This window comes from Pogoniulus pusillus, chromosome 5 (genome assembly GCF_015220805.1).
Source record: "Pogoniulus pusillus isolate bPogPus1 chromosome 5, bPogPus1.pri, whole genome shotgun sequence".
Lineage (NCBI taxonomy): Eukaryota > Metazoa > Chordata > Aves > Piciformes > Lybiidae > Pogoniulus > Pogoniulus pusillus.
In genome coordinates, this window is record NC_087268.1 from 38,449,026 (window position 1) to 38,463,529 (window position 14,504).

A 14,504-nucleotide genomic window follows, 5' to 3' on the forward strand; every position below is an offset into this window, starting at 1 on the left:
AGTCCCAGAAACTCACAGCTAATGCATCCAGACATCCTCTTGAGTAATAGCTGATACGTTGGAGTCCTTCACCCAAACAGTGTATTACTTAAGTGTATTACTTGTGTATGTAACTTGATTTCAGGCACCAAAGAAAATGTTTTCATGTTTACAGCATTAAACGTCCTTACTTTTATGTGACAAAAGCTTTACACGCTTCTCTTTGTTTATTAAGGGAACAGCTTTGCTGACTGTAGATCAGAGACGATGGGAAGATCTGAAAAGTAGACTGAAGATAGCACAACCTCTTCATCTCCCACCTCGTCCTGGTATCAAAGATATTTTGATTTTGTTTCATGTTGAGCCACAGTGTTCATAGTTCCCCAGGAGTCTGCAATTCAAATTAAAATTGCAATCATGAGGCCACTAGAAGGTTGTGCCTAAGTTAACGTGGAAATGGGCTCCAACTATAGATCTTTGCATAAGGCTGTTAAAATCAACCCAAAAAAAGGTTGTGCTTCTGTGATTTTAGAATAAGCCTCAATGACAAAACTAATTTCTAAATGAAAAATATTTATGGTTGGCTGTTAATGATATGAATAGAATGTGTTAACCTGGTAGCAGTTGAATGGTGCACTGCCCTCCGAGCACCAAAGCCTTCATGTGACATCGGTGGGCAGTATTCAAAACTAGGTGATTGGGAGCCCTATCTGGTATGGGAATTTGTAGCAGAAAATTACAAATGTATTTTGAAACTTGTAAAGGATTATTTGGCCACTAATGAACATGGAAAATGTGTCAAGAAATAGGAGGAAAATATCACTGCGTGCTTTATTAACTCTCCTCCTGATCCTCTTTCTTCTTCAGATAATGATGGCTTTAGAGCTAAGATGTATGACATAACTCAGCATCCATTTTTTAAGAGAACTATTGCTGTACTTGTTCTGGCCCAGTCTGTGTTGTTATCAGTTAAGGTAATTACGTTTCATTTAAGCCTTTCATTATAGTAGTATGGCATATGTCACACATTTCCTAATACAAATTAATGATCAGTTGATCCATTACTGTGATGAGGGTAGGAAAACAGAACCTCTAAATACAGCAACTTCAGTTGGCAGAGTTCACTGTAGACTAATTGTGTCTTGTGAAGCTGAGTCAGTGTCTGCCTTTCTGTAACCTAGTCCACTATTTTAAATTTCCAGTTAATCTGTAAAGCCACCAAAAAAAATACACCAAGATGTCACTTGTTTTAGAGTATGTTTTTTCATTAACAAAGCCTTCAAGAAAAGTTAGGGTAATGAAGAGGGATTTAGTTCTGCTTCACAGCTACTCCTCTCTGAACAGATTTTGTTTGCATTTCAGTGGGATGCTGCAGATCCGGTGACTGTGCCTTTAGCAACAATGTCAGTTGTTTTCACCTTCATTTTTGTGCTTGAGGTAATCTATTTTATCACTTCTTGACACTAAGATTAGTTGCATTTAGGGATGCTGTCTCATTCTTCACTGTGGTTCTGTTTCTGAACATGTGCATTTGAAGCTCTCCATGTCATTTTTCTTTGAACATATACTGTAGGAATAAACTTTTCATCTTTTATAGTCATGCTTCTCCCCCAGCTTGAGTTTGTGTCCTTTTATATAGATTCAACTCTGAGCATTTCAACATGTGTTTGGCAAACTCTTCTTGCAGAACACCTCTGATTAAATTCAAAAGTCCTATGTAGTGTCATAGTTCTGCTCGATCTGTTTGTGTTTTGCCTGATGCATTAATCCCCACTGTTTTGTAGCTGTCACATTGTCGAACCTCTCTCAGTTAGGTTTTGTTGGGCTCTTCCAGTATTGCATTTTATTTCAATACCATTTAATAAACTACATCAGATTTCTGTACTGTATAACATTTTGGTGCAGATCTGGATCCTCTGTGGTAATGGTTCTCTGTCTATAAGAAAATCATCAGCAGAGCCAACTCTGCAAGGTGTAATTAGTCTGTTTTCATAAGACTGGAATCTAAGGACTTAAACACATTTTTACAAGCAGATATTTTTTGATGCATATCTGTAGTGCAAAGCTACACACATCTATGAGGTTTAAGAAGATGTTTCCTTTGTGGTTAGATTAGTAAGGAATTGTTTTGTAAGTTTGTGAGTGAGTATTTTTCTTTTCAGTCCCCTCTGAATAGCTGATACTGACCACTATCAGAAATAGGGTAGTAGAATATATTTTCTACCGCCCTAATCCAATATGACAGTTCCTGTGTTCCAGTGATAGGTTTTGCCAGCAGTTATGAATAAACAATGAAGTGATTACCTTGTAGAAGCTGCAGCTAGAGTGTGTCCATGTTGTTGCTTCCTTTTTCCCTACCCAGGAGAAATCAGTATCTCCTGAGAGACTGAGAAAAAACACAGAAGAGTTTGGTTTGTATCATACACAGAGAGGTTTTAATTTTCCTACTAACTATGTCTTTAGAAATGCTTTTTTTTTCTCTTCTACTACCAAGAGAAACAAATATGCTTCTAGAATTTCAAATTAATTTCTCAGAGCCCCCCAGAATTTATTGACAGTCTCAATGGGCAAGCTATCACACTGAGTTCATAGAATCAACCAGGTTGGAAGAGGCCTCCAAGATCATCCAGTCCAACCTAACACCCAGCCCTAGCCAGTCAACTAGACCATGGCACTAAGTGCCTCATCCAGGCTTTTCTTCAACACCTCAAGGGACGGTGCCTCCACCACCTCCCTGGGCAGCCCATTCCAATGCCAATCACTCTCTCTGGCAGCAACTTCCTCTTAACATCCAGCCTATACCTACCCCGGCACAACTTGAGACTGTGTCCCCTTGTTCTGTTGCTGGTTGCCTGGGAGAAGAGGCCATCCCCCACCTGGCTACAATGTCCCTTCAGGTAGTTGTAGACAGCAATGAGCTCTGCCCTGAGTCTCCTCTTCTCCAGGCTAAACACCCCCAGCTCCCTCAGCCTCTCCTCATAGGGTTTGTGTTCCAGGCCCCTCACCAGCTTTGTTGCCCTTCTCTGGACACGTTCCAGCACCTCAACATCTCTCTTGAATTGAGGAGCCCAGAACTGGACACAGTACTCAAGGTGTGGCCTGACCAGTGCTGAGTACAGGGGCAGAATAACCTCCCTTGTCCTACTGTCCACACTGTTCCTAATGCAGGCCAGGATGCCATTGGCTCTCTTGGCCACCTGGGCACACTGCTGCCTCATCTTCAGCTACTATCTATCAGTAGCCCCAGGTCCCTTTCTTCCTGGCTACTCTCAGCCACTTTGTCCCCAGCCTGTAGTGCTGCTTGGGGTTGTTGTGGCCAAAGTGCAGAACCCTGCACTTGGCCTTGTTAAATCTCATCCCCTTGGCCTCTGCTCACCCATCCAGCCTGTCTAGGGAACTCTGCAGGGCTCTCCTACCTTCCAACAGATCAACACCTGCTCCTAGCTTGGTGTCATCTGCAAACTTACTTCTTGTGGATGGGCATCACATTGGCAGCTTCCAGTGAGCCAGGACTGTTGAAAAATGATGGAGGGTGGCTTAGCCAGTTCAGCTGTCAGCTTTCTCAGCACCCTAGGATGGATCCCATCTGGTCCCATGGACTTGTGAGGTTCCAAGTGGCTCAGCAGGTCCCTTACTTCTTCCTCATGGATTACAGGGGGACTGTACTGGCCCCTGATTCCATATGCCAGTTCAGGAGTCCGGTTGTCCTGGAAACAGCCTGTCCCACTATTGAAGATTGAGGCAAAGAAGGTGTTAAGCACATCTGCAATTTATCAAGAGAGGGAGCAGCTTCCTGCTCAAGATCTTCTCTAATTCAGCCCAGTCTGGTTTTAGTCTGCTATATACCTGGTCTGCTTCCACTAGCATGGTCCATAAGGAAGGTCAAGGCTTTCTGCATAACTAATAGCCCAATGTCCAGTCTAAGGACTTCTGATTCAGTTTTATACCTCTACTACTTACATCAATATGTGTGGTACAGAAGAACAGGAAGAATTCAGAGATCTCACTATTTTGTCACACTGATGATCACAGAATAAAGCAAGATATGATTTTTTTTCTTTGCACATTGTGATACTCAGTTCAATATCATAGACATTTGAACTTAGGTGCCTAAATGCTGCATGTGAGGTAGGTGTTTAAGCTCTCTCTGTGAGCAAGGGAGATACACAGTGAGATTTAGTGGTCTAAATAACTGAAGGCATTAAAATAAAATGAAATAAAATACCAACAAAAAAAAAACCAAGCAAGCAAACAACATTTTTGAGTGCCCTAGCTGATCTCCTCTTTTCTCTGCTAGCTGCTACAGAAGGGCAGAGATGTTTGCAGGTCTTTTGTAATCCCTGCCTGCCCCTGTATTTATTTTCTGTAGTCTAGGGCATGTCAACTGACCAGGCAGAAGAAGGCAAAATGCCTTCAGGTACCTTCAGTGATAGAAATTCAGAGACCTTATTCTTCCTTTTGTAGTCAGGCTTCCGAAAATATTATATGGGGAAAAAATCTAACTGGAAAATCAGCCTTTTACCTCAAATGTAATGTCCTCTTACATATGGTTTAGCTTTCAGAAATACAAAGAACACTGCTAAATGGCAGTGTGGCAGGGTGGTATGGAAAAAGTCATGTAATGAATGCCTGACATTTATAGCCTTTATATAACAGCACTGGATTTGCTTTAAGGTTTAATATAAATTGTATATGAGAAACTTTCTGGTGTTCCCTCTACATGCATGACCCTACTTTGGTACCTGTTAGCTATTGTGACTATTTTTTATCAGTATCTATCCTTGAGCCTCCTCTCTGTGCTGCCATTACCTCTATTGGAAATGTCAAGCACTTTGGCTGCTGTCTTTTACTAGACACACTGTAGAATGTGCTGCTTTTTCTATTCTGAGCTTCTTTCTTTTACATGCTGCTGAGTACTGAAGGTGCTGAGCAGGGAGTAAGAGGTGTTTGCAATGAGGGGAAGCTTCTTAATGAATTTGAAATACATGTGCTACAGAACACAATTATTTTCTTGAGTTCAAATGTGATTTTAGCATACTTACAGACAGAGAGTTAGAATGCTACTACCTCTTGTAGCTACATATTACTGATGTAATAATTTTCTCATTTCATGATTTGTGTAACTGTGAGAAACATTAAGCCAGCATTCACCTCAGCAATCTGTACAGTAAACGTTCAGTCAGTTTGTCAGCTGCAGTCCTTCCCTCAATACTTGACAGAGAGAGAGAGAGACTTCCAGAATATTCTTCATCACCTGGTTATGATCATCTGTGGTTTTCCAGAAGCACATTTTCCTCCATCTAGGGGAAGCTTGTATGATTGCACTACTCCAGTGCCCTAACTGGCCCACGTGGGAGCAGTTAGCTGAAATGAAATGTGCCCTTGGTTGTTTGAGACTACTTTTTAAGATGAACTCATCAAACACTATAGAGAATGGAAGAGGGTTTTTATAGAAAGAAATAACTATTTCTTTAGAACAATTGAAAAACTGCTTTTATCCATAGGTCACAATGAAGATCATTGCCATGTCACCATCTGGCTTCTGGCAAAGCAGAAGAAATCGCTATGATCTCTTGGTGACATCTCTTGGAGTTATATGGGTGATACTTCACTTTGCCTTACTGGTAAGATTTGCAAAATGCAGTTCCAGTGATTAAGCTTAATTTTATCTGTTAAGCACCAGCAGTACAATCACTGCTATTCATTCAGATGAAGCCTTGAGGGTTTAGTAAGGCTGAAATATGGCTGAAGCAAATTGAGCTTCATGCTGAGAAGAAACCTTTCCCATGGCCAGTGATGAAATACAAAACTTGCCTTACTGTAGAGGCATAGTGAGTCTGTAAGTGTGGTAGAAGACAGGAGTCTTTAGGAGTGATGTGATGAGGAAAGTGAAGCATTTGAAGAGGCTGGGACCTCCTCTCAACAGCAGTCTCACGAGCATCAAGGAATAAAGAGACAGTTCACAGAATCCAGGCAGAAGCAGGAGACTGGGAGAAGGCATAGATTCAAAATTCCCAAACAATACAATCTGTCCCAAAACCAGAAGCAATTCTTGACTGCTAATTTTGTTTAATTCAAAAAGGTGTGGAAGAGAGGGAAGGAAATCATCTCTCCCTCCATCCCACCCTAGTTTTTTTTAATTTACGTACATCCCTGGTTCGCTTATTTACAAGGGAAGGAGAAAGGATAGTTGATACTTGTCAAAATCACAACCTCATAATGGCTGCAGGCTTCTCTCTTGTTTGCCCCAAGCTCTGTCTGGAGTTAAAACCTGTCTTCTGTGACTACTCACTTTGCCCTGACATTAACAGTTTGCTCCATGATGCTGAGTATCTTGGAAGGCCTGAGGAGCTTCCATAAGCCAGCGGCTGTCTAGACAAGTAGACTGGGGCTACTGGGTATAATTACAGCTCAACTAGATTTAATGGTTTCTTTGTTAGATGTGTGAAGAGGTTGGATTAGTGCTTTTGAAGTGGTAGAGCATCTTCTGCTAGTTTCTTACTGCTCCAGCATCATTGAAATATGGTGCTACTAGTTTATTTCTCTTATTACCTATGGAAACTGTCCTACATTATTAAATGGCTAATTGTCATGATCTTCCATGAGATCCCTGGTGGGGACAGCATATTAAGTCTTATATGTTTCTGTTCCAGAATGCCTACACATACATGATGGGGGCATGTGTAATTGTCTTCAGGTTTTTCTCCATTTGTGGGAAGCATGTAAGTATAAATTAGGAACTACAACCACTGCAGTGCTCATAAAATAGCCTGAAGAAGTAGTTGCTGCATGTCTCTGGTTCACGTTCTGTAAGGCTCCATTCTATATGCCAAAACCAAAATAAATAAAAGGAGACTTCAAGCAGCAGTCTCCAGTTTTACACACTGTGTGCTGTATAATGTACTGCACAGTATTATGGTTACTGGGGGAAAAAATGCATTTTTTACAAAAATAAAAACCAAAACCAACACTTCAGTACCAAGCAGCATCTTAAAAATGTTTTCTAAGCCTCTTCACCTACATTGTGCTACTTCCAGTTCTTGCCATTTCACTGCAGGGTGATGTGCACACTGGTCAGGCCACACCTTGAGTCCTGTGTCCAGTTCTGGGCCCCTCAATTCAAGAGAGATGTTGAGGTGTCCAGAGAAGGGTGACAAAGCTGGTGAGGGGCCTGGAACACAAAGAATATGAGGAGAGGCTGAGGGAGCTGGGGTTGTTTAGCCTGGAGAAGAGGAGGCTCTGGGCAGACCTCATTGCTGTCTACAACTACCTGAAGGGAGGTTGTAGCCAGGTGGGGGTCGCTCTCTTCTCCCAGGCAACCAACAACAGAACAAGGGGACACAGTCTCAAAGTTATGCCAGGGGAGGTCTAGGCTGGATGTTAGGAGGAAGTTGTTGTCAGAGAGAGTGATTGGCATTGGAATGGGCTGTCCAGGGAGGTGGTGGAGGCACCATCCCTGGAGGTGTTCAAGAAAAGCCTGGCTGAGGCACTTGGTGCCATGGTCTAGTTGACTGGCTAGGGCTGGGTGCTAGATTAGCCTGGATGATCTCAGAGGTGTCTTCCAACCTGGTTGATTCTATGAAATTCTATGAAATTCTATGCAAAACTAGTGGATCTTGATATGGCAGTGCTCCCTTAGAGAATTTTCTTCCTCCAGGGTTCAGAGCTGAGTCTTGGTTGTCCACGGTGTATGCCTTATCACCATCAACAACTTTTGTTCAAGATTAAAATATATTGGGCCAAGATACTCTTCTGGAAGCACTGTCATGGCAACAAAGGAAATTACTTCTAAAGTTTAAATTTCTTTTATGTTTGCATTTTCTCAGGTGTAATTGGGGGTAGGCTGACAGAATCAGCATAGGCAGAGAACAAACACATTTGTTTAACATGTGGAGACACTGCAGTCTTTTTTTTCTGTGGAACTTCTTAGGCTATCCAAACATTTTCTGTGAAGTCACACATATTAAAGTAAATGTGATGAGAAGACTGCTGTGCTTGGTTGGTGGGGTTAAGGACAGTAAGTCAGAGGGTTTGTTCAGTAAAGATAAAAACTTTTCTTTCAGTGATACTGCACAGACCCTGCCCAACCTTGAAAGTCAAAGGAAGAACCCTTGCTTCTCCTGTGCAGCCAGACCAAGTGATTGCCTTCAAAGGTTTCTCATCGATTCCAAGGCTTTGTCAAGGTTTTAACCTAGTCATTTGTGCTTTCACATTAGAGGCTGTGCCAGTTTCACCAGTTTGTCTGTTGTGATGCAATCTGGTGACTGAAAGGCAGCAGGAGTTACTGGCTTGGCATGATTCTAAACCAAGCTGCAAGCCTCAGTAGCATTTTCCCATAGCAGTTAGGGGTATTAGGACAATTTAGGGCAATAACTTTAGCAAAAGTGAAATGTACAATATACATGCATGGGAAAGTTTCATTTATTACCCAGGCCTACAGCCTATGTGATTTCCAAAATCATACTTCTTAAGCTCTTTGGCCATCATGCCTGAGGAATCACTAGTTTAACAAAGCTGTGCTGATCTTAAGGAAATGTCCTTCTCTATACATCAGGCTATTCCTTTAAGTAGGCTGTAGTACCTGTGGTTTTGACCTGTCACCACTTTCAGATACTACCCCACTGTTCATGCAATGCTAGTTTTGATACTTCTGGAGTATATTGATCCTAGACTATTATAGTGAAGGTTGCACTGTATTATTGCTGCATTATCCTACACTGTCTTATCCCTACACTGTTATCCTATTATATTCCTTGGAGAGCAACAACTTCTAAATTAGGAAGATATGCTGATCTTTTTAATAAGTAAAAGCACACTAAATTTCAGAGAAAGGTGCAAAATGTTCAGTTATAATCAGGTTCATAGAATCATAGAAGCATAGAATCAGTCAGGTTGGAAGGCACCACAAGGATCACCTAGTTCCAACTCCCCTGCCATGGGCAGGGACACCCTACCCTAGATCAGACTGGCCACAGCCTCATCCAGCCTGGCCTTAAACACCTCCAGGGATGGGGCCTCAACCACCTCCCTGGGCAACCCATTCCAGGCTCTCACCATTCCCATGCTGAAGAATTTCATTCTCATGTCCAGTCTGACCCTCCTCACCTCCAGCTCCATTCTTCCTAGCCCTGTCACTCCTTGATATCCTGAAAAGTCCTTCCCCAGCGTTTTTGTAGGCTCCCTTCAGATACTGGAAGGCCACAATAAGGTCACCTTGGAGCCTCCTTTTCTCCAGACTGAACAGCCCCAACTCTTTCAGTGTGCCCCCATAGCAGAGGTGCTGCAGCCCTCTGATCATCCTCGTGGCCCTTCTCTGGGCATGCTCTTGTAATAGGGGCTCCAGAACTGGATTCAATACTCCCCTGGGTTCATCCATGGTCGTGTATGTGTGAAGAGTTCATTGTCAAAATGGCAGGTGCAATACCTCTCATTTATCTTTTATCTCTGCTTTCCTGAATGACATCATGGGCTGTTTTTATTCTGTCCTTCCAGGTGACACTGAAAATGTTACTCCTGACTGTGGTTGTCAGCATGTACAAGAGTTTCTTCATCATAGTGGGAATGTTCTTACTGCTTCTTTGTTATGCTTTTGCTGGAGTGGTTTTATTTGGTACAGTGAAATATGGAGAGAACATCAACAGGTACAGCATGTACTTGCAATTCATGGGGATGTGCTTTAAACAGCCCAAAACAAATCACATTCTTCTACAGATAAGTTTATCCATGGTGAAAACCATGCAGGGTCTAGCTGAAGAGCTTTAAACAGGATTTTTGATAGGATGTACTGAGCCATCTTTCCAGTCCTCATGCCTTGGTCCAAATGACACCAAATGGCCCGTCCAGGAGCATATGCCAGCTGGAATATGCTTCATAGCAGCACCACACAAGCTGCTTAAACACAGTGTGCCTGCTACACCTTATTGGCATCAATTGGGAACAGTACCAGGCTGATACAGAGAGGGCACAGTTCTGTGAACTGGTTAACTGTAAATTTTCTGATCAATAGTATCACCAGGAAGAGGTAGCATGTGGCCTTGAGTTTTCATTAGCTCTTTGGTAAAATGAGCCAAAATACTCAGACCTGTGTCAAGCTAAAGTTCAGTTACTATATCTTAAGTCATGGAATAAATAATTCAATGAGCTAATTCAAATAATGCTGTAATTACTTGAAGTCTAAAATAGTAGAACAGAACAGAGGGAAATGGAAATTATTTGTGTTTTTTCTTGCCGACGTTTTGGTTCTGGAATGTGAAATGATTTCTCTCTCTCTCTCTTCTTTAAAATAGGCATGCAAATTTCTCATCTGCTGGCAAGGCTATTACTGTACTCTTCAGAATAGTTACGGGAGAAGACTGGAACAAAATCATGCATGACTGCATGGTAAATGCAATGCCATTAGAGATAGAGTTGGCAAGAAACAGGAGACACTGTTGCATCCCCAAATGTTTCCAGTATCTTAGTCTTATACAAGGAATGTTATGAGTGCCTTTATCTCTTCAAGAGCATGCTGGTTTGAGGCTAATTGGAATATTTTAATGAGAGAAATTAGATCATTGGTTGTGAAAAGTAAATAATGCTTAAGTCTGTGGCATTCACTGGTTTGCTGAGAGGGATAAAAAGCCAAAATGCAAACAGTTTTTCTGGGACACTGGATTTAACTGCTTCCTCCTCACTCCACTTTTAATATCTTTTCTGCTAACCTTGGCTAATGGAAAACAATGCAAGTTTTGCTGCTTGTTTTGTTTGTCTGCCTGGGAAAGTAGAGGGAGAAAGAGGAGGTAGCTTTGAGCCCTTCTGGGCAGCTTTATTTGTCCGGGAGGGACAGTTTGGATTTTGTATTATTCCCAATTTGTATCTAGTTGCAAATACTTGTAAATATATTGTGTATATTTACACTTGTAAATTTTGCTGTGCTATAAATACAGTTTCATCTTACTTCCAGGCTGTCTGAGCTAGTCTGGTAAATCTCAACAGTGTGTGAGAGAAAATTCCTAACCTAGCGTAAAGCGATACAGCGTTCACTAAACCTCAGACCATGACACACGCTTCCAAATTCCAATCACGCTCTCACAATTTAGTATTTTGTGGGGCTGGGCTACTACATGATTTAAAAATAAAAGTAAAGAGGTGTTTTCAAAATCAGAAGTGCAGCAGCTCTCATTGATGGGGGCAAGGTGACTTTTCAGATTAACATTGCCTTGCTCCATGTGAATGGTAGCCTTTATGACCTGCAAAAGCTGTCATCACATCATTTTATTTTGCCCAAGTATATTCAAGTATATTTCTGTCTGTGGTTACCATTGAGATGAAAATCATACTGTCTTTTAAAAACTAATGGGCAGGGAAGCTTTTTGAAAACCAGTGCATTTCAGAGCACCAAGTTGTTTCTTTGGAGTGGTATAGTGCACAGTGTGCCTTGTGTGTGTGTGTGTGATAATGAAATCTACAACTAGGCTCTTTTTTTGTCATAGGTCTTGTTTTCTGATTTCCAACTATTAAAGGAATGACAGAAAACTGCCCACAATAATGCCTGCCAGCATTATTCCCTAATTGGGAAGCCTTGAAAAAGTTATATGCATTGTGCTGAATTCACAAAAATTAAGGATCTTTTTTTTTCCAATTATTGATTGACTTTGTTTTCTTTTGTTTTGAAGGTTCAGCCTCCATTTTGTACACCTGATAACAGCACCTACTGGAAAACAGACTGTGGAAACTATGCTGGTGCTCTTATGTATTTCTGTTCATTTTATGTCATCATTGCATATATCATGCTAAATTTGCTTGTTGGTAAGTGAAAATACACAATAATAACATAAAAGTCCATCTTGACATGTAGTATATTAGACATGAGTCTGTTGCACTATTAGGAGTTGGGGGTGTTTAGCCTGCAGAAGAGGAGGCTCAGGGATGACCTCATTGCCATCTACAACTACCTGAAGGGAGGCTGTAGCAAAGTGGGGGTTGGTCTCTTCTGCCAGGCAACCAGCAACAGAACAAGGGGACACAGTCTCAAAGCTATGCCAGGGAAGCTGGATGTTAGGAGGAAGTTCTTGCCAGAGAGAGTGATTGGCATTGGAATGGGCTGCCCAGGGAGGTGGTGGAGTCACCATCCCTGGAGGTGTTCAGGAAAAGCCTGGATGAGGCATTTAGTGCCATAGCCTAGTTGATTGGACAGGGCTAGGTGATAGGCTGGACTGGATGATCTTGGAGATTTCTTCCAACATGCTTAATTCTATTATTCTATCGTTCACTGTTACCTTATATGCCTGTCACAGTTTTGATACTTCTCTGGTATAGTATATGCTAAAACAGGAATCTTGGAAATTAAAGTTGTTGGTTTTCTTTAACAAAGAGATGTGTTGTATTTGTATAGTTACCCTGAGCTTTTCCTTCCTCAGTAAATTACTTAAGAATTGATTTAGAAGATTTTAGATTAGTCATCTCACCAGCATTTAAGATATCTCACTTAAAAAGTGGGCACAATGAATATTGACATAGAATGACAGTATATAACCCATTCACAATCCTTGTTTGAATGTGCAGCTGAAAGCATTTATTGATGTGAAATGTATAGAAGTGAATTCCCATTCTATGGAAATTCATTGTGGCTTATAGATGTTAGCTACTTAGAATGTGACTGCAGTCTTTATTGTGTATTTTGGTTTTGTGGTCTTTCAGCTATCATTGTGGAGAATTTCTCATTGTTTTACTCAACTGAAGAAGACCAACTTTTAAGTTATAATGATCTTAGGCATTTTCAAATTATATGGAACATGGTTGATGACAAAAGAGAGGTAAGAAACTAATAATGAGCACAAAAATCCAGTGCATTTACATTACAAATGCAGATGGTTGTAGCATCAATACAATAGCATCTTCCCTCCTGGTTTCCTGCGAGTTGTTCCCTTGGAAGTCAACATTTATGTGTCTGATCTTCAGAAAGGCTTTTCTGAGGTTTTTGGCTCTGTCTCCCGTAAGATCATCACAGAAAAGCTGATGGAAAAGTGGCTGATACAGCACAGAGTCATGCAGCCATCCAGAAGGACCCAAACAGTCTGGAGAAGTGTGATGACAGGAACCTCATGCGGTTCAGCAAGGGAAAGTACAGAGTCCTGTGCCTAGGGAAGAACAACCCCCTGCACCAGTGTATGCTGGAGGCTAACCATCTAGAAAACAGCATGGCAGAGAAGGTTCTAGTGGACACCAAGTTGGACATGAGCTAGCAGTGCCCTGGTGGCAGAGAGGGCTAATGGTATCCTGGGCTGCATTTGGCTAAGTATTACAAACAGGCCAAAAGAGAGGATCCTCCTCTACTCAGCACTGTTGAGGCCACAACTCAAGTCCTGGATCTGTTTCTGGGCTACAACAGAGAGATAGACATACTGGAGAAAGTCCAGCAAAGAGGTATGAAGATGAAGAAGGGACCAGAACATGTCTCCTAGGAGGTAAGACTCAGGCAGTTCAGAAGGCTCAAGGGTATCTCATCTTCCCTGAAGGGAGATTGTAAAGAGGCAGGAGCCAGGCTTTTTTCAGTGATGCCCAGATGCCCAGTAGCAGTATCAGAGGCAATAAGCAACACAGGAGGTTGCCTCTGAACATCAGGAAAGACTTTTGCACAGTGGTAGTGACTGAGAACTGGCAACTGTTACCCAGGGAGGTTGTGGAGTCTCCATTCTTGGAGACAGTGAAAAGCCACCTGGACACAGTCCCGGGAAACTGGCTTTAGAAGGTCCTGCTTAATTAAGCATTGGGGGTTGGACAAAGTGACCTTCCAATCTCAGGCACTCCGTGATTCTGGGATGAGAAGAGCATCTGGGAGTCTGAGCTATTCAGTCATCTGAATGACTGAAGCCATCAATAGGATTTGAATATGAACAACATTATGGTGAAAAAAGCCAGTTGCTTGTATTTGTGCATGGCTGTGGTGGAGCTGGAAGCTGCAGTCTGTACTTGTGGAGATGGTGAGTTCTGCATCCATCATGTTCAGCGTGGACAGCATCTTTCTCTGATATGGAACAAGACACTACAACAAAAGCAGTTCCAGTTAAGCTCATTTAGCAGAGAAAAAAAAATTAAAACAAGTATAGATATCAGCATTTTGGAGAAATATACTTGGGGTCCTGATTTTTTAACAGCACATTAAACTCATTCTCACCAAAAAGTGCTAGGTTGACTTTTAGAGCAAGAGACCTTTGAAGAGCCAGTAGACTTCCAACATTCTCCTGTCAAAGAAGAGGGAACAGGTTTACAGCCAGGGATAGGCCTGACTGTTAATATTTAAAGTGTAGTTTAATTTCAGTTTTTCAAAGGCAGCTCTTTGGGCATGTAATTCTCATTATGTATTAATGCAAATGAAGAAGCTAAATCCCCAAACAGTTTTGAAAGTTTCTGGCAAAATTAAAAGCACAGATCCTCATTGTATCATTCAAAGAACAGCAAAGGCTTCTGTAGATGTGCTGAAGAGGTAGCTGCATCTGTATATTCTTCTGTAATGTATTCACAGAGACTTAAATAGGCCAGAGTTT

At 41.7% G+C, this 14,504-nt stretch overlaps 1 protein-coding gene across 1 annotated transcript in view; it reads left to right on the plus strand.

Annotated features, from left to right (window-relative positions):
- The window catches only part of NALCN (sodium leak channel, non-selective), a 254,133-nt gene that overhangs the window by 229,525 nt on the left and 10,104 nt on the right, over window positions 1-14,504 (plus strand). Inside the window, exons 31-39 of the mRNA XM_064143801.1 lie at window positions 215-308; window positions 847-953; window positions 1,342-1,416; window positions 5,484-5,603; window positions 6,633-6,701; window positions 9,472-9,620; window positions 10,266-10,359; window positions 11,634-11,766; window positions 12,658-12,773. Of these exons, the coding sequence (XP_063999871.1) occupies window positions 215-308; window positions 847-953; window positions 1,342-1,416; window positions 5,484-5,603; window positions 6,633-6,701; window positions 9,472-9,620; window positions 10,266-10,359; window positions 11,634-11,766; window positions 12,658-12,773 (957 nt within the window). The remainder of the gene's footprint in view (window positions 1-214; window positions 309-846; window positions 954-1,341; window positions 1,417-5,483; window positions 5,604-6,632; window positions 6,702-9,471; window positions 9,621-10,265; window positions 10,360-11,633; window positions 11,767-12,657; window positions 12,774-14,504) is intronic.